Genomic DNA, 18,512 nt, shown 5'->3' with positions numbered 1-18,512 from the left:
GCACACCCCGTGTGTCTTCCCGCAGGCAATTCTGGAGATTGCCAGACCGTCCAAGGCTCATTCACAGACCCAGCTCCAAACCCTTCCATCCAAGAAAGGGATAGCTTCTTGGCCCACAGGATATTTTCCAAAGACTATTCATTTGCCTGTTGGCTCATGGGAAACAACAAAGCAAATAGTCTGATCTTCCCCACCCCTCAATGGTGCCCTTGTATCTTCCCTGTGGAATGTCTTGTTTTGTTTTCCAGAAAAAAAGAGCCTCATTTTATGAGAACATCATTAAAGCAATGAGGCCTCAGCCTGAATACTTTGCTGTTGGATACTACGGACAGGGCTTTCCTTCTTTCCTCCGGGTAAGAAACCTCAGGGTGGTCCTCCGAGCCATTAAGCCGTGCAGTCTGAAGGAGGGTCAGTCTTCATTTCTTCTCCAGATGGGCCTCATGTGTTAGCAGCTGGAGGCCCGCGTCCTCACTGTGGGAGGCCGGGGAGGGGAGCCACTTCCTGCGTGGCCCGCCTCTTCACCCCGCACCCCAGCCTCCGGTATTCTGGCAACTCCTTTGTAAAATGGCTTTTCCCACGTGGAATGAAAAAGGGAAAGAGAACCGTCACCTCCATGGGTCTGCTGCTGTGGGTCAGGCTGGAGAAAAGTGTGGATTGATGTATTTAGTTGTTTGTTTTATTTCCAGCCTGAGCTGGTTGGAAAGCAAATATCCCGAGGAAAAGAGTACAAAAGTTTCACAAAAATAAAAACAGGTGTTGTAATATTGAGAAGGACCATGTTATTCTTCCCTTCTCTAAATTTTCTATAACATGATACCGATTTTAAAATCTACAAAACAAATAAAATCTGATTTTTTTCCCCCACACACAAAAAAGGAAGTCTCTGTAGAGCTGGCTGTGTTTAAACATATTATCCATTTTCCTTCCCCTGATTTAAGAAAAAGGGAGAAAAGAAGTACTTTACATTCCTCATCGTGCCCCAGGAGGAGGTAACTCATCCATTCAGTAACTATGTAGCAAGTGCCTGCTGTGTGCCAGGCACACATGAGGCAGATTCCAGTCAGATAAGGTCCTTACTCTCGGAATTCACAGCCTCACCGGTGTAACCGTAATTAAATAATCACGCCAACAAATGGAGATTGAAACTGACCAAGACGGGTAGTCTGTGCTCTAAGAGTTGGTTAACCAGGGAGTAGTTACCAACTAACATAAAAACTTACGTTCATGGGAAAAAAAAAATTGCACATGATTGTTTAGTATTTATAATCACCAAAGACCGGATGCAGCTCACATGTCCCTCCACTGGTGAAGAGATAAATAACCTGTGGGATAGCTGTGCGATGGCATACAACTCGGTCATAATCCACACAAGCACGTGCATGAGTCTCAGATGCACTGTGCCGAGTAAAAGATCTTAGACCAGGAAGTCCACGTCCTCTTTGGTTTTATTTATATGGATCTGGCCAAACCGACACTGAACGGCAGGGGTGGAAAGTGGACGAGTGGTCGTCTCATAGCAGCGGGGGAGGGTTGGGCTTCAGAGGCACAGAGAAATTTTGGCTGGTGGTGAAACTGTTGTGTATCTTGACTGATCATGGTGATGTTTGTCAGAATTCAGAGAATTTACCCTAAAGATAGTAAATTTAAAGATAGATTTCACTGTATGTAAATTACGTTTTGTTGTTTTTTGTGTTTTTTTTAAAGATTTGGGAAAGACTTCCTAGGGAATTTGTGCTTCAGCTGCAGTATGAAAGGCAAGTTTGGAGTCTCAGAGATAAAGGTGGTAGGAAAAAGGCATTGCAGGCAGAGGAAGTGGTGGGCAAGCTCATGGCAATGCCTGGGAGTGGAAGTCCAGTCCAGCGGGAGCAGAGCATGTGGGGCTAGTAGGGAGCTGAGGCATGAAGTGTGGGGACAACATGCAAGACAGGCTGTGAGGTTGCTATGGCTGTGTTGATGGCACCCAAGAGCAGGAGGGAGCCATTGCAGATTGCGTGTGTTAGCAAAGTCATCATCTGGCTGGTACGGACAAGGCTGGACGTGTACAGATAAGCCACTTAGAGACCATTACAGATGTTGAGGGAAGGGAGGGCCGGACACCCTAGGCAAGTGGCTTTAGAGAAAAATGGAAAGATTTCGGATAATAAGGTAACAGTATTTGATGATTTTTCTTGGGACACATGGGTGAGGAAGAATGGAAGTGGCAAGAATGGTTTCTAGATTTCTGGCTGCCTAACTGGAAGGACATGGAGCCATCCAGTAAGACAGCAATACTGGAAAATAGCGTCACGGTAGAGAGATTCAATCCATTCATTGAATAAACATTTATTGAACTCCTGCTCTCTGCCTTGCTATATTATAGGCATGGGGGCACACTCCAAATCAAGCCAAATCCTTGAAATTATGGAGCTTATATTCTAGTTTAGAGACCTACAAAAAGTAAGAGAAGCATTTAGTGTGTCCAATGGCCTAGGCCAATGCCTCACCCCTTGTAGACACTCCATGTGTATCATGGAGAAAATGTCGGGGCGGGTGAAGAGAGAGGCAGGTAATGGGGATGGAGTTATACATTTAGGTGGAGTGAATAGGAAAAACATCAGTGAGAAAATGCCATTTAAGCAAAAACCTGAAAAAAGTGAGGTAGCCGTCAAGAGACGAGACGGGGGTCTAGGCAGTGAGGACAGCGGGTTCGAAAGTGTGAGGCCGGAAGAGCATGAAGAAGAAGACAAGTCGAGAAGGGGGGGCAGGTGGCTTGGGGTCCCGGATCGCAGATGGCCTTTCAGATCTTTATATGTTCTAAGTGAAAGTCTGGTTGGGGCCACACTCCACGTGAGGTAATGTGGGACATCCAGCAGATGGGAGTCGGCAAGTTCACGCACAGACCCGGAACTCAAAGGAACGTTCCAGACTGGATGTAAAACTGGTGGGTTGTTCACGTGTGGAGGAGAGAGCGCAGGGAGAGAGGGTGGAGCACCAGGAGGAGAGGGTCTGGGAAGGAGCCCTGCAGTAGCTTCTAGACTGAGACTGGTGGTCAGTGTCGGTGCTCTAGTCCTGATAGGGCAGTGGTGGCTGCTGGGCATTATGTGGGTGACTGTGGTGTCCCGCGAAATAGGGGATGTGAGCTGGAGACGGCACTGGTTTGAGCAAAGGTTAGACTTTCAAGTTGAAAACGGGGGGGGGGGGGGTCTCCATCATCAGCTATTTTTTTTTTTTTTTAAGATTTTATTTATTTGACAGGCAGAGAGAAAGAGGGGGAAGCAGGCTCCCTGCTAAGCAGAAAGCCCAACATGGGGCTTAATCCCAGGACCCTGGGATCATGACCTGAGCCGAAGGCAGAGGCTTTAACCCACTGAGCCGCCCAGGCGCCCCCAGCTATAGGATTTTGACTGAATTATGTAGCCTCCAAGTTGTCTGATGTGTGAGTTAGAGGAATACCGCCCACATCGCAGAGCTGCTTCGGAATTAAATAAATAGCATGGAGGAGCGCACTGTAAACTATAAAGTGGTGTGTGGATGTTAGGAATCGTCACTATGTGCAGGAAAATCTAAAAGCCTCTGCATGGTGTAACTTCCGTGCCCTTTCCCCAGACTCAGAAAATCCAGACCCGTGCCGTCCTCGTCCCTCCCTGCCCCAGCCAGGCCTCCCTCCCTCCCCATTTCCGTCAGTGGCACCGCTGCTCCTCCTGCTCTGGGCCAGCAAGCTCAGAATCCTTGGTGATTCTCCCCCATCTTCTTTGCCCTCCGCCAGACACCGGGGTCAGACACCAGAAGGTTCTCCTCCTCCTGTTCAGTCCTGCTTGGGATTCCTACAGTTGGACACACACCCACTTTGCGCTGGTTCTGTCCTGTCACTCCCTCCTTCCAGAACCTCCAGTGGATTCCCCGGGCTTTGGGAACTGGTGCCTGCCTTTCAGTGTTCGGGCTCATCTTAGCTGATCTTCTGCTTCAGTCCCATACTTTCTGCCCTGTGGCCCTGTCCTTCCTTTCACTCTTCCTGCTGGTTGCCCTCCCCTTCTCTTCCCCTCTCCTTACCGTGTCCATTCACCTGGGCGCAGTCAATGCCACGTTTTCCTGGAAGTCCCTCTTTCAGTCTGTGCTAGCCTGTGCTTACCTTGTGCTTGTCTGCTTTCGTTCCCATTGTTGTCCACATCCTACGATTAGTGCTGCCTTACCCTCTGCTTCCTTACCGGCCACAGCTTTGCCCTAATGATGGAAATGCATAAAGATATTCATCTTTCCCACCTTGGAAAAATCTCATCATCTATTCCAGAAGACCTGGCAGTTTTTCCTGCCATCGGTGTTTATCCTACAAGGTCTGTTGCCTTCCTGTTACTTACATAAACTATCATACTTTCTTGTTTTCTGTTTCTGCCCACCAGAAGGTGAATTTTGTGAGAGTAGGTTCCTCGTTATATCCCTAGAGTCTTAGCATTATCTCCTGTTTGTCCAGTACGTCTTTGCTAGAGGAATGGACAGGTAATTTAAAAAAAAAAAAACATTTTCCAGGACAATATGGGCCCAAGGTTAAAAAGCAGATCCTGTATGGGCTGCCAATGCTGAGTACTCATCTGAGCGATCATTGGATGGCAGGAGCCTGTGAAGCATGGCTGCGTTTGAATTTGTGGGGGCAGCAGCACTCTGAGTCAAAGTACTCCCATGCCTGGAGCCTAGGAAATTTCTTTCTTAAAAAAAAAAAAAATCCAATTTCATTAATTTTAGTAAACAGAAAAGGAATGTAGATCAGAAGGGAGAGAATAGGATTCGGAGCAGTTGTGTTCTGTGAGCCTTTGACATTGCTGTCCACAGGGATTTTCAGGATTGCCAAGGAACTGCTCTGAATTATTCCTGCTCCCTGTTAATGGAGAGTTGTTGTGTGGAGTCTCTTCCTAACTTTGCTCTTCTCCAAGTCAGCCCCAGTCCGAGTGCTGGTCCACAACCCAGATCATGATAAGACAAGGGCTTGTCTTGCTACGAAAAAAATCAATTAAATTCAGCGTTGTGCCTGGTGACATCGTGGGTCTACATTAGGGCACAAGCTCATCTCCCTGTGGGTCGGTGCAGACCAATTACAGACCACGCTCTGGTACAGTGGTTGCTGCTGGGCGCATAGTAGGTGTTCAGTGAGAATTTCTGGCAGAATACCCTTTGGCCAGGGAGGGCTGTAGCTTCCTGAGCTACAGGATCTCCAGTCGCCCCTTCACTCTTAATATGTCCTCAGTCCCCTTGCTGTATCTGACCTGCAGAACAAAATCTTCATCTACCGGGGGAAGGAGTATGAGAGGCGAGAAGACTTCAGCCTGAGGTTGCTGACCCAGTTCCCCAATGCCGAGAAGATGACCAGCACCACGCCCCCGGGAGAGGACATCAAGTCGTCCCCAAAGCAGTGTATCCTCACCTTGGAGAGACGTGGCCCAGCCCAGCCACAGAAGCTCAGGGTCTAGTTCTCTCTCTGCACACGGATATGCCCTGCCCTCTGACCACTCACGTAACCTTCTGACTCAGTTTCCCATTCTGTGTAAAAGCTTTGGGACGCTGATGTCCTTAGCTTATGGTTATGAAGTAAAGGAGAGAGATGATAAGCAAATCTTGAATATGAAAGGATATGTTTTATAGCCGTATGGGGAGCTTGAGAAGGACTGTTCAGGATTCTGGATTCTGGAGAAAGATGTATAGCTTTTCTTTTGTAACATTCAGTGACTTACTGAATAACATTGAATAACTTAACTGAAAAATTACATGCTTTCTTAGAAAAAAAGAACAAACACTAAGAGCTCTATAACAAAATTATCTTTAAAACTTTTTTCATGTGTTTTGTGCTAAAATAAAGATACTCCAACACTGAACACTATTCAAAGAGATGTAGATAAGCCAGAGCTGGTGTGACAGGGTAGATAAGAGAGCAGGCTCTGGAGCTAAGGTGCCTGGGTTCGAGTCTCAGCTCTGTCACTTACTTTGTCCCTTTGAGCAAGTTCCTTAATTTCTCTGTGCCTCAGTTTTCCCATCTATAAAATGGGGATGATGATCATCCTTCTCACAGAGTTCTTGTAAAGATTGAGTAAACATTTGTCAAATATTAGAACAGTGCCTGGTACATAATAAAAATTCAATATGTATTGGCCATCATTATACGTATAGGTTGGTAAGTAACTATAGAAAGATTGACAATAATAATAACAGACCTATAGACAGGCACACCTTTAAGAGAAGAGCAGCCTGTTAATACATAGCAGATGCTTGGGAAGGAATGGTCTTCCAGGATAAATCCTTGTTTGGGTTATGTGGGTTCAGAAGACAGTGGAGATGTTTTCGTGGTGCGGGAATGACGAGGTCTTCAAGAACTAGATTTAGGATTTCCTGTCGCTGGGCCCTCAGTCCTTTCTGCCTGCCCTCATGGCCTTTACCAAATGGCTTCCCTCCTCCAGGCCCTTGGTTTCTCATCCATGAGATGTGAGTCTCTTTTCCCCAAATACCCAGTAGCGCTTCTGGGAGGCTCAAAGTCGGAACGAGGTCATTTCTGTGAAAACGCTCTGTCAGCTAGACCAGGTAACACGCAGCCCGTTGATCCTCAGATTTTGTTATAGGTGAGACTCACCACGGAGAGATTCTCATTCAGCCATTGGGAGTTCTTATCGTGCATCCTGCGAGCGTCCATGTGGTTCTGGTGCCCGAGGCCGCGTACCACCCTGAGATGCTGGCAGTCACTCTTTTGTCCTCACCGAGGGCCTTCACCTCAACTTTAAATGCTCGAGATTTTGAAACAGTATATATGCACTGGCAAGGACAAAAAAAAGTCATTATTAAAATTATCGAGACAGTTCTTCCCCTGAGCTGGATTAGAAGCCTGACTTCACCATGGACAGTTGTATGCTCTGGGTTTTCTCAGAACCTCAGAGTCTTCTTCTGTAGAAGGAGAGTCGTAACATCCACCTGTTGGTTGCTGTGTTCATTACAGGTGGGAGCACGTTAAGAACCTTATTCCGTGCCCAGCTATGGCCCTCTATGGACAAGCGATGGCCACTGACACCAGACCTTCCTATTGCATGGGCCCCGTAGTCGAGCTGTTTCACAGGCGTCCTTGTCCAAAAGAAATGACTTAAAATTGCTTCGAATCCCTCTTCCCCTGATAGTTTCCCTGTGGCAGGGTTGCTTGCCAGGGGTCTGACCAAAAAATGTCCTAGGATTGTAACTTAATCAGGCATTTTCATAATACATCAGGGAATGCTGTTTTCAGTGCAGTGCTGGCATTCGGGGAAAAGGAGTGATTCAGACATCGTTTCCATCCTCAAAGCAGGAGGAATGGGTGGTACTTTCTGCCTGGGACACCTTCATGGCCCGGCCCCTTGTCCTTCCTTAACGAGTTTCTCAGACATGCAGTGTTTCACTGTGAAGCCAGTGATGAGCCTGCCACCCAGCTACAAGGACAAACCAGTTCCGGAGCAGATCTTAAAGTAAGTGGGGTTTGGGGGCGGGGGGTTGCCTGTTTTAAAAAACATTATCTTGGGGCACCTTGGTGGCTTAGTGGGTTAAGCTGCTGCCTTTGGCTCAGGTCGTGATCCTGGGGTCCTGGGATCAAGTCCCGCGTCGGGCTCCTTGCTTGGCAGGGAGCCTGCTTCTCTCTCTGCCTCTCCCTGCCACCCTGCCTGCTTGTACACTCTCTCTCTCTCTCTCTCTGAGACAAATAAATAAATAAAAATCTTTAAAAAACATTTTCTCTCTAACGTACTTTATCTAGAAGTATATCAGAATCCAAGCTTTAGGGCTCTAGGGTGGCTTAGTCAGTGAAGCATCCAACTCTGGATTTCAGCTCAGATCATGATCTCAGGGTCATGAGATCGAGCCCCACTAGCAGAATTCACCTGATTCCCCTTCCTCACCCCCCAGCTCATGTCCACACTCTAAATGAATAAATAAATGAATGAATGAATGAATAAAATCTTTAAAACCAAAGCCTTAAACTCATGTGGAAGACCTTCTGTTGCTTCAGCCCTTTGGGGTTGCTATAGAAGGACCCCACAGACTAGTTGGCTTAGAAACAACACATTTATTTCTCACAGTTCTGGAGGCCAGGGAAGTCCAAGGTCAGGTGGCAGCAGATCTGGTGTCTGGTGAGGACCTGGCTCCTTCCTGATTCATAGACACTTCTCACTGTGTCCTCACCCACAGAAAGGGTGACAGAGCTCCCCCGGGTCTCTTTTATAAAGGCACTCATCCCATTCATGAGGGCCCCACCCTTGTGACCTCTGCACCTGCCACAGACACGACTCCCTGATCCCATCACACTGGGGGACAGGATTTCCACATTGGCATTCAGACCACAGTAGCCCTTTATTTGTATTTTCAGTGTAAAGTAAGAGCTTTGTGACTCAAAAGGCATTTGGGAGCTTTGTGGGTCTTTTTTAGGCAGACAAGGAAATCAGGAATTTCACTGTGAGACGTCAGAGCTCCTCGATCTTCCTTCTGCTCAGAAGCACTCACTGAGGAGTGGCTGACTTCACCTTGCCTGGTGGGGTGGGGTCCCCAGTGACCGAAGGCCTCATTTCTTTTTTCCTGAGCAGCTAAAATGCTAGTAGGATTGATACAATTGGGATTAAAAAAACACAAATGAAATCACAAACATGGATTATAAATACATAGACCTTTTTAGGTAGTGAGCTGTGGAATGGATTTATAAATAAGAAAAATGAGCAATAAAATTAAATTGTGCACCTCCTCTAGCCTTCTCTGTGGAGACAGTTCGGAGGTCGCTTAGTGGCTAAGACTCAGGCTGTGTAAGAGGTGGCCCAGGGTTTTATTGAAATCTGACCGAGGACTGCCCATTCTAAGAGACCAGCTACAGCACGGTGGCCATGTCTTTCTCCAGCTACTACAGAGCTAATGAAGTGCAGCAGTTCAGATATTCCAGGCCATTCCGGAAAGGAGAGAAGGATCCAGACAATGAATTTGCTGTGAGTCCACCCCCTTTGCCCTCTAAAACAAGGTAAAGTAAGCTTTCCAACTAACCAATGCAGATCACAGAAACAATGGCAGCCGTAGGGACACAGGACAGAGGTGCTGCGCACCTCCCACCGGAGAGCAGCCGGTCTCAGTGGAGAACCCGAGACTGGAGCCCCTCCCCCCAAGACTGGGCTCTGCTCTTCACTCCAGGGTTGCTGCTGAGCTTCACATGTCCCCTCTAAGGGGTGAGAGGGCCCAAGCAGATGATCCCTTGCAGTTTTAAACCTCCAGCATCCTCAAAATAATAGCCCATTTGCCAAGGAAGCATTTGGAAATAGAACCTCCCTGACCTCAACCAGGGAGCATTGCCGAGTTGCCTAGGAACTAATATTTCCGATTTTCCTTCCACCAGACCATGTGGATCGAAAGGACCACGTATACAACTGCGTACACATTTCCTGGGATTCTCAAGTGGTTTGAAGTCAAACAAATTTCAACAGTGAGTCATTTGAAATGGGAACTCAGAAAATTCTTTGTGTCTCCAGATATAATAAGAGCCTTTGTTAAGCCCTCCTCCAGTTCTCACTAGCTTGGCCAGCCTCCTCTGGCCAATTTTGTTTTCCAAAAGAGAAATAAAAGCCATGCTTGTCTAATAGAACTCCTTTGTGTAACTGATGTTACAACACCAACCCTAAAGGTTACTCACAGTCAATGACTCTTTTATGAGCAAATGAATCTCGTCTCCTCATGATCCTGCCAGTACACCAAACCATTTTCGGAATGTCTCCTTTGAGTGTGCTGTCAGTCACATTCTCTCCCAGAACGTTTCCTCTTCTTTCATTCGTGGCTAATCCCATCACCGGTCATCCCAGATAATTCCTTCTCCATCCTTCCCCAAAGCTGCCCCTTTTACCTTTATAATAGTTATTTAATAGTTTTTAATAGTTATTAAATAGTTATTTTCTTTATTTCCAGATCTCCTATTATTATACTCCATTTTAGTACCTCATTCATCTCTGGTGGATGCCACGGAAAAAGCCCCTTCATTGGCCGCCTGCCTTGGCCTTCACAGGCCTGTTTTCCTCACAGTTCCACAGAGAGTTTCACAGTGGAAAAATGACCATCTTCTTATGCTTAGAACCTTGCCGTGGCTCCCCAGTACCCAGAGCATAAAGCCCTTATTCCTTAGCAGGTTCATACAAAATCCCTGTGACTCAGTTCTGCCACCCCATTTCCTATGGAATCTTCTAGAACTAAACTCATTCCATGTTATTTCAACCCTCCGTGACAGTGGGGCATTTTTTTTGCCCGAAATGCTACTTCTCAACCTAACTACCTCCCATCGAAATTCATTTTAGTAACAGCTTCACCTGGAAGCCATGTCTGAAGCTCCCAAGGAGAGTTAGATGACCTTTCCCTGTGCGTCGCTGCAACCTGGGCTTATTTCTAACAAGTTGCTCCCGTGCTTATGTGTCTTGAGACCCCACTATAAAACCGTAGGCTCCTCCCAACCACGAATTATATCCTAGTCACTTTTGTGACTGTGGAGCATAGCACAGTACTTGGCAGGTAACACACTTTAAAGAAATAGGTCTTGAACAGATCTGAACTGAAATCTGATGTGTTCCATACCACTAGTAATAAGTTGTTACTTTTCAAGTACGAGTATGATTTTCTTGGACAGAGACTTTTGGCATCAAGGCTGCAGTAGGCAGTCATGCTGGCTGGCAATGGGTAAAATGAAGAAGGCGATTTTTCTTGAAACCTGGCTTTGAAGACGTTCCCACAGGAGTCGCTCTTTTCTGAATCTGTATTGAATCTTCTTTTATTTTCATCCAGAATTCAACTTGAATATTCTAGTACATCCTCTTATTTCTGACTTCTTTGAACCATAGAACCCATACTAAGGTGACTTATGTATGGTCTGAATGAATGTATGGCTTCCAAAACCATTTCCCATTTCTCATGGAAGAAGCATCAGGCCTCTTGCCAAGAAACATTCTGGGAGCTGCAGAACTATCTGGGATCAGATAACCTGTTACTCTCTTGTCATTGAGCTTCTAAAAAATCTCCGAGGAAGCTCTGCCTAAAAATTATCATTACAACAGCTCCAATTTTTTTTTTTTTTTCAAAATTTCTATAGACCCTTGGTACCAAGAAAGAATCACTGTAAGAGGTGTAATTTTGGGGTCACCCTTGTACTTCCTAAGGAGATTTTAAGTCGCTTATTTTGCAACTTAGCAAAACAATTTTCAGTAAGTATGGTATCCAAATAAATATAACCTTGACAAGCAAAACTTCACTCTTTTATAGCTTGGTGAGAATTTTATACCTTTTAAAAGGGAATGCTTATAATTTTCTTTCCGTCTTTCCTGTGAGCTCACAAAATGCCCTTCCTCTTCCTTGTCTTCTGTCGCAGGAGGAAATCAGTCCCCTGGAGAATGCCATAGAAACCATGGAGCTCACCAATGAGAAGATCAGCAACTGTGTTCAGCAGCATGCCTGGGACCGAGCCCTCTCTGTGCATCCCCTCTCCATGCTGCTCAGTGGCATCGTAGACCCGGCTGTCATGGGGGGCTACTCCAACTATGAAAAGGTGAATCCTGTGTGTCTCCATGCCTCACCAGTGATTTCATTTGTTAATAGCTTCTCTGAGACATTTTTTCACTCTGCCCCCTTTACAAATGGGCAAATGAAGTTAATGAAAAGCGTGTCCTTGACCTCACACCTCCTAGAGACCCTCAGCAGCCCAGACAGGGTCAGGTCACAGCCCCGTAAGGAGTCACTGAGAGATCAGTCTCATATACCTCATCTGGTTGGTTTACCCGCTATTCCCTCTCCCACTTCCTTTCTCCCCTGAGAGGTGGAGAGCCTACAGGTGGGCCCAGAACTGAGGGTGCTCCGGAGGTGAAGAAGCGTCTAGGAGAGGCCAAGCTGCACTCTAGTTAAAATGAGCTTCTAGAAACGCCCACCCCTACGTGGTGCGCTGTAGTTTGTTTGGACAAATGCTGGCCCTGGCTGCACAGTGACATTAGTTCAACAAAGTGTCATATCTTTTCTTCTGGAAAAACAGGAAAAGAGTGCTCACCAGATGCAAATCCATTGCTTAGGATTTGGATGTAGCATCATTTAAAATCGAGGTAATGGGGGGGGCACCTGGGTGGCTCAGCCAGTGAAGCGTCTGCCTTCAGCTCAGGCCGTGATCACCGCGTCCTGGGATTGATCGGGTTCCCTGCTGAGCAGGGAGTGAGCTTTTCCCTCTCACTCACTCTCCCTCTGTGGTCTCCCTCCTTCTCTTTCTCTCTCTCTCAAATAAATAAGGTTTATTTAAAGGTTTTAGAAAAATAAAACCTTTAAAAAAATAAAAATAAAATGGAAGTAATGTATACAGTAGGTAAAATTCAGTTAAGTGCAGTTAATTGAGGCAGGAGTTTTCATTGTTCAGCTGTTTTCAGTGGCTAAGTAATTTTGGAGTCTTCTTGCTGAATCTAAATCAACATTTGGCTGCTGCACCCTGTGGGGTAGCCTGGAGAGAGTGAAAGTGAAGGAGGTGGGCAGGAGGGGTGAGTGCACATTCAATGGGCCGATTCTCTTATTCCCATTTGTACACCAAGGCCCAAGAAGACCAGGGGCACTAGAATCAGCCACGCCAGCGACCCATTCCTGCTTCCCACTGGCCGCTGTGTGCCCTTGGGTGAGATACTTCACCTCTCTGAGCGCCAGGCTTCATACCTGAAAAAACTGAGGAAAGTACCTAGCACACAGGGGTGGCTGGTAGCTGAGGAAAGCATTATTTGTGGAGAGGCCATCACGGAAAGCTTGCCATTTAGCTGAGCCTTGCTGAGGATGGGTTTTCTTCTCCCTCCTCTTCTCTTGGAGCCAAACACAACTGAGCAGGGCACCCAGTGCTCTGTGACTGCTGCTGTAACCATTTTTCCAACAACCATTGTACCTTCTTCAGGCTTATGACCCTCAGCGCCTGGGCAAGGAGTCCACTGGAGGTCATGTCTAATATGCCCATGCCAAGTGTCAGTAATAATCTCCAGTGTCATCACAAAATTCAGTGCAAAACTAGGCTCCAGAATATAATACTTTTTTGCATTGTAATAATTTTGGTGTGTGTTTTTTCATATAATCTAAGCTATCTCGTACTAGTTTTCGTGTGTTTTTCCAAGTGTATTTTTTCTTTCTCTTTTTCTTTCTTTCTTTCTTTCTTTACAGAATACCCCTTAACTCAAATTCAGATATGTCAATATCTGTGAATAGTATGTAATTTCATATGAAGGTTTCCCAATGTCATTGTTGTCTTACTGAAAGTAGGGTATGTAAACTAATAAATCTCAAGACCTTTAGCTTAAAATAGTAGTTTTTACTTTTTTTTTAAGATTTTATTTATTTATTTGACAGAGATCACAAGAAGGCAGAGAGACAGGGAGAGAGAGGAGGAAGCAGGCTCCCTGCTGAGCAGAGAGCCCGATGCGATGCGGGGCTCAATCCCAGGACTCTGAGATCATGCCTAAGCCAAAGGCAGAGGCTTTAACCCACTGAGCCACCCAGGTACCCCAGTAGTTTTTACTTTTAATTAACATGTATGAGTTTGTGTATTTCTAAACATAAGAGAAAGGTAAACTCATTGATCACCAATGTTCCCCAGTGCAATTAATTGGGGGATTCATCATCACCTACCTATATCGGTGACCTGTCTTTAAATCATGGCCCAGGGACGCCTGGGTGGCTCAGTTGGTTGGACGACTGCCTTCGGCTCAGGTCATGATCCTAGAGTCCCGGAATCGAGTTCCGCATAGGGCTCCCAGCTGCATGGGGAGTTTGCTTCTCCTCTGACCTTCTCCTCGCTCATGCTCTCTCTCACTGTCTCTCTCTCTCAAATAAATAAATAAAATCTTAAAAAATAAAAATAAAATAAAATAAATCATGGCCCAGCCGGGTGGCTCAGTTGGTTAAAACCTCTGCCTTCGGCTCAGGTCATGATCCCAGGGTCCTGGAATTGAGTCCCGCATCAGGCTCTCTGCTCATCAGGGAGCCTGCTTCCCCCGCTCTCTCTCTGCCTGCCTCTCTGCCTACTTGTGATCTCTGTCAAATAAATAAGTAAAATCTTTAAAAAATTAAAAATCATGGCCCAAGTGACAGGAACCCAAGAACTGGTTGCTGTAATTCATCAGCCTCTTTCCGTTACAAGGCAGGACCCTCCTAAAAAAATTGAATTTCAGAGCACTTGGCTCCTCAGTTTCTTGACTAAACCAATGTTTTGGGAATTTCAGTGCATTTTATTTTACATCAAAAACATTTTTTAACTTTTGAAGATTTAAACTGCTTATATTTAGAAGGTAATGGCAGATGGAGGTTTACGCATAGGACTTTTCCCCTCATTTCTCTCTAACCCTCAATCTGGCCGGAGGAAGCGCTGTCCAGATGTGCTGTCCTGCTTCCTGTTTGTGAAACTCGGCCCGCAGGCCCGCATGTATTCGTGTCCCTCCTCGTGTTCATTCACTGGGGCTTCCAGAACAAAGGAACACACAGGGTAGCTGAAAACAGTGGAAATAGATTGCCTCACAGTCCCGGAGCCCAGGGGCCTGAAATCCAGGTGTCAGCAGGGTTGATTTCCTCAGTGGGCTGTGAGGAAGGATCTCGTCCTGCCTCTCTCCCAATTTCCAAGGGGTTGCTGCAACCTTTGGCGCATATTCCTAGACTTATAGACCGTGTTCTCCTTGTGCCTCTTCACAGTGTGTTCTCCCTGTGTCTGAACTTCCCCTTTCTATAAGGACTTCAAATATACTCAGTCGGACACCTGGGTGGCTCAGTAGGTTAAACATCTGCCTTTGGCTCAGGTTGTGATTCCAGGGTCCTGGGACTGAGCCCTGAGCCCTATGTTGGGCTCCCTGCTGAGCCTGCTTCTCCCTCTCCCTCTGCCCCTCCCCCCACTCACGCTCACTCCCTGGCTTTGAAATGAATAAATAAATCTTTTAAAAATACATTTATAAAACATTTTCACATCAAAATCTCATGTTGTCCTCAAAACAGCCTTTTGGATAAATGAGTAATAAGAAAGCCATCTTTACTTAATACAGGAAAAAAATGTGATACAGCCTATAACAGATGATAGAGCAGGAAAACTTGTCCATATACAGCCTGCTGATTTTTTGCTTTTTCCTTATTATAATATCTGTACACTTAATCTAATAAATAACCTTTAGTACTGTCAGTGGCCTTAGTCCTTTGAGAAAGTTACTTCACTGAATGTCATGAGTTAATTGGTTTGGGGTGTGTGTGTGTGTGTGTGTGTGTGTGTGGTGGTTGTGGAGAAGGTACTGTGATTAGGCATTGCACGGTTCCAGAAAGACCACAAAATAGCACAGACCTTTAGAATTGTTCACGGTGGCATAAGGGCTGTCCAGGAAAGGGGTGAGTATTCACTTAGTCGTTCCAAGTTTAGCAGAGGGAACAGAATACATTTTTCACCCTTTCAGGCTCCCCTCTTCTCCCTCGAGGGTCAGTACACAGATAGGAACGTGTTCTAATTAACACTCGCATGTGCTCTCCTTTTAGGCTTTTTTTACAGAAAAGTACTTGCAGGAGCATCCCGAAGACCAGGAGAAGATTGAGCTGCTGAAGCGACTGATAGCGCTGCAGGTGGGCGTCCTGGGAGGGGTGCGGCCAGACAGGCTTCCGCGGCCCAACGCCAGCATATTCCTTAGGGCTTAAATCCACAAGCCCACTTTTAGGGTGTTTTGTTTTGTTCTGTTTTGTAACCTTTGGAATCACAGTCTGTCTCATTGTTTGGCCGAGTGACCCTGGGAATAGCGTTCTGTTGGACTCTGCATGCCAAGAGGGACCTTCCTAGAGAAGAGACTTGAGTCCCCAAATCAGATCCAGCCGAGACATGTTGGCCTCGGTCTCTCTCTCTCTCTCTCTCTCTCGCTATTTCAGTGAACAGTGGGACAAAAGGCAGCCGTCTAATTCAGCCTCAGCTTTAAAACTAGCAACTGCTCAGCCACAGAGAAGCCCCCGGGCTCAGGTCTTGGCTGGCAGCGCTTCCCCTGTTTAGGGCCTGCTTGCGCCTGTGTATTTCTCTGTGTCCTTGACCCAATGGCATCCAGTGCCCCCGCCCCTCACGGAGAAGTAGCATTCTCACGTGGTATGTGCTGTGTCTGCCAGTTTATCTGTCTCCCCCACCCATCCTTCCCCAGCCTCCACATCTGAAGGATCCCTCTTCCTAAACCGTATTTCCTTCCTGCCACACCCTTTTCTCCAGATGCCTCTGTTGACGGAGGGGATCCGCATCCACGGGGAGAAGCTCACAGAGCAGCTAAAGCCGCTTCATGACCGCTTGTCTTCTTGTTTCCGGGAACTCAAGGAGAAAGTGGAAAAGCTCTACGGTGTTATAACCCTGGTAGGCTCTAAGTGGCCGGTTGGCTTTTTCAGTCTCTTTGACTTTTTTTTATATTGAGGAGTTTTTCATGAGTCAGAATAACAGAGGCAGGGCATGGAAATGCTGGGGGCCGGGAGGAGAGGACATGGCACGCTTTTGGTGACCTTCTGACGCTGATATGCTGCATAGGGGTTCTTGGACTTGAGTGACTATCCAAACCATCTGGAAGGTTTGTGAAAACACAGATTGCTGGGCCCCAGCTCCAGAGTTGCCGATAGGAAGTCTGGTGGCCTGAGGGTTGGCCTTTCTTACATGCTCTGGGGAGCCAGGGTGGGGATGTGCTGAGGCCACTGCACTGGGCCCTCAGTGCATGCGTGCTACTCTACTAGCAGCTGGGGCGTTCCTGCTCCCAGACCTGGTTATTCCTGTCCTGTCTGGCCCAGTTCTGTGTTTTTCCTAGTCTTTATTTTTCATTTTGATAAGAAGTTTCCACCATTGACACCTTTGAAGGGGAGAAAGAATGGCGGTGAAGTGCGTTTCACAATGCATGTATAGCTGATTTCATCATTTTTTCTAACAGTTCCAACACATTTCTCCCAGTGACGGTTGTCTCTTTCCTGAGAGGTTGGATGGGTTGGTGCGTGCGCTCCATGACCTTTTCTCTCTGGCGCCTGGCTGGCTCAGTTGTAAGAGCATGCAACTCTTGATTTTGGGGTCATGAGTTCGAGCCACATTGGGCATAAAATATGCCCAGGTTAATAAAAAGTAACCCTTTCTCTCTAACAGTGGATTGAATGTTTGGATCTAGCTTCATTTTTCATTTTTCTTTTTCTTTTTTTTTTTTTTTTAAGACTTATTTATTTGAGAGAGAGCACACACACATGTGTGCACGCATGGGGAGAGGCAGAGGGAGAGGCAGAGGGAGAGGGAGGAGAGCAAGAGAAGCAGACTCCCCACTGAGTGCAAAGCGTGAGACAGGGCTGGGGTCCATGACCCTAAGGGCGTGACCTGAGCCAAAACCAAGGGTCAGATGCTGAACTGACTGCACCCCTCCAGGTGCCCCATTTCTGCTCTTTTTAATAGGAGTTCACCTTGCTTTCTAGCTGTCTCACTCTTGAATCCCTGGTTTTCAAATTCTTTCTTTGGACCAAAGCCCTGAATTTCCTTTCATGTCCTCCTGCCCCGCATCCCACACCTCCATCTTCACTCCCTTTGCCTCCGGAGTATCTTTGTGATCATTGCTTCTAACCAGGTCCTCAGGCATGTCTAACCTCCTGACCTACTGCCAGTTAAGAGCTTTGTCCAAGGAACATTTGTCTCTACACAGTTTCTGATGGAAAGACTGTGATGTTCACCTAATGACTGGTTTTTATGAGATCCAGGCCAGTGTTTCCATGTAGATTTGGTACGGTGGCCTACTGGGGCAGTCTTGTGGAGACATGTCTAATGAAGGTAGATCGCTGTTCCTTTACTTCTTAAGATTTACCATTCACTTCTTAAGCATCAGGTCTATAGTTTGAATCTAAAGCTTTCTATTCAGCCAGCATTCTGGGTTTTTTAGTGGCTGAAAGAAGCTAAAGTGGAGAAGCAGACCGAGGGTTTTGCAATTCTGTTGGGGGTGATGAACAGCTTGCTTTTCCTCTCTTATGTGACTGGCTGCAAATTAGGGGGAATTTTTCTCTAGTTTTAACAAGGTAGGCTTAACCTAGCTGTGTTCATAATTAAGAACAGTAGGAGTTGCAGTATTTAACAAGTGAGGCAGCAGTGGGTACCCGCCAGTACAAACAGCACTGGCCACAAGTGGAGGAGGCATGAGCCAGTGTATGGGCCAAGTCCCAGGCCAGCTCACCGTGAGATACTGTGTGTCCTTCAGCCGCCCACCTTGACTGAGAGGAAGCAGAGCCGCACGGGATCTATCATACTACCCTACATCATGTCATCCACGCTGCGGAGATTGTCCATCACCTCAGTGACTTCCTCGGTCATTTCCACCTCTTCTAACTCATCCGATAATGCTCCTTCCAGACCAGGATCTGATGGGTAAGGGTTCAATTTTTAATTGCTGGGAAGAGGGGAGGGCAGGTTGTCTCCTCACTACCCTTTGCCTTGTGTCACCAAAGGAGCCTTGATTCATGTGGACACATCACCCTCATAAGGGCAGTGATTCAGAATATGTGATGCTTATTCTCTGGAT

At 46.6% G+C, this 18,512-nt stretch overlaps 1 protein-coding gene across 3 annotated transcripts in view; it reads left to right on the top strand.

Moving 5' to 3' along the window:
- Nucleotides 1-18,512, top strand: part of DOCK5 (dedicator of cytokinesis 5) — a 212,618-nt gene that overhangs the window by 180,142 nt on the left and 13,964 nt on the right. For 2 of the 3 annotated variants that reach the window (XM_059177750.1, XM_059177759.1), the window contains 9 exons: nt 249-353; nt 5,241-5,382; nt 7,364-7,445; nt 8,858-8,942; nt 9,344-9,430; nt 11,351-11,527; nt 15,496-15,579; nt 16,202-16,339; nt 18,192-18,358. In XM_059177750.1, the coding sequence (XP_059033733.1) occupies nt 249-353; nt 5,241-5,382; nt 7,364-7,445; nt 8,858-8,942; nt 9,344-9,430; nt 11,351-11,527; nt 15,496-15,579; nt 16,202-16,339; nt 18,192-18,358 (1,067 nt within the window). Of the gene's footprint in view, nt 1-248; nt 354-5,240; nt 5,383-7,363; nt 7,446-8,857; nt 8,943-9,343; nt 9,431-11,350; nt 11,528-12,004; nt 13,304-15,495; nt 15,580-16,201; nt 16,340-18,191; nt 18,359-18,512 lie in introns of those variants that run through there. The other variant, XM_059177769.1, reaches the window with a different exon arrangement.

Source organism: Mustela lutreola, chromosome 1, assembly GCF_030435805.1.
Source record: "Mustela lutreola isolate mMusLut2 chromosome 1, mMusLut2.pri, whole genome shotgun sequence".
In the NCBI taxonomy this organism is placed as follows: Eukaryota; Metazoa; Chordata; class Mammalia; order Carnivora; family Mustelidae; genus Mustela; species Mustela lutreola.
The sequence above is the reverse complement of the archived record's forward strand: the minus strand, read 5'-3'. Positions and strand labels throughout refer to the sequence as shown.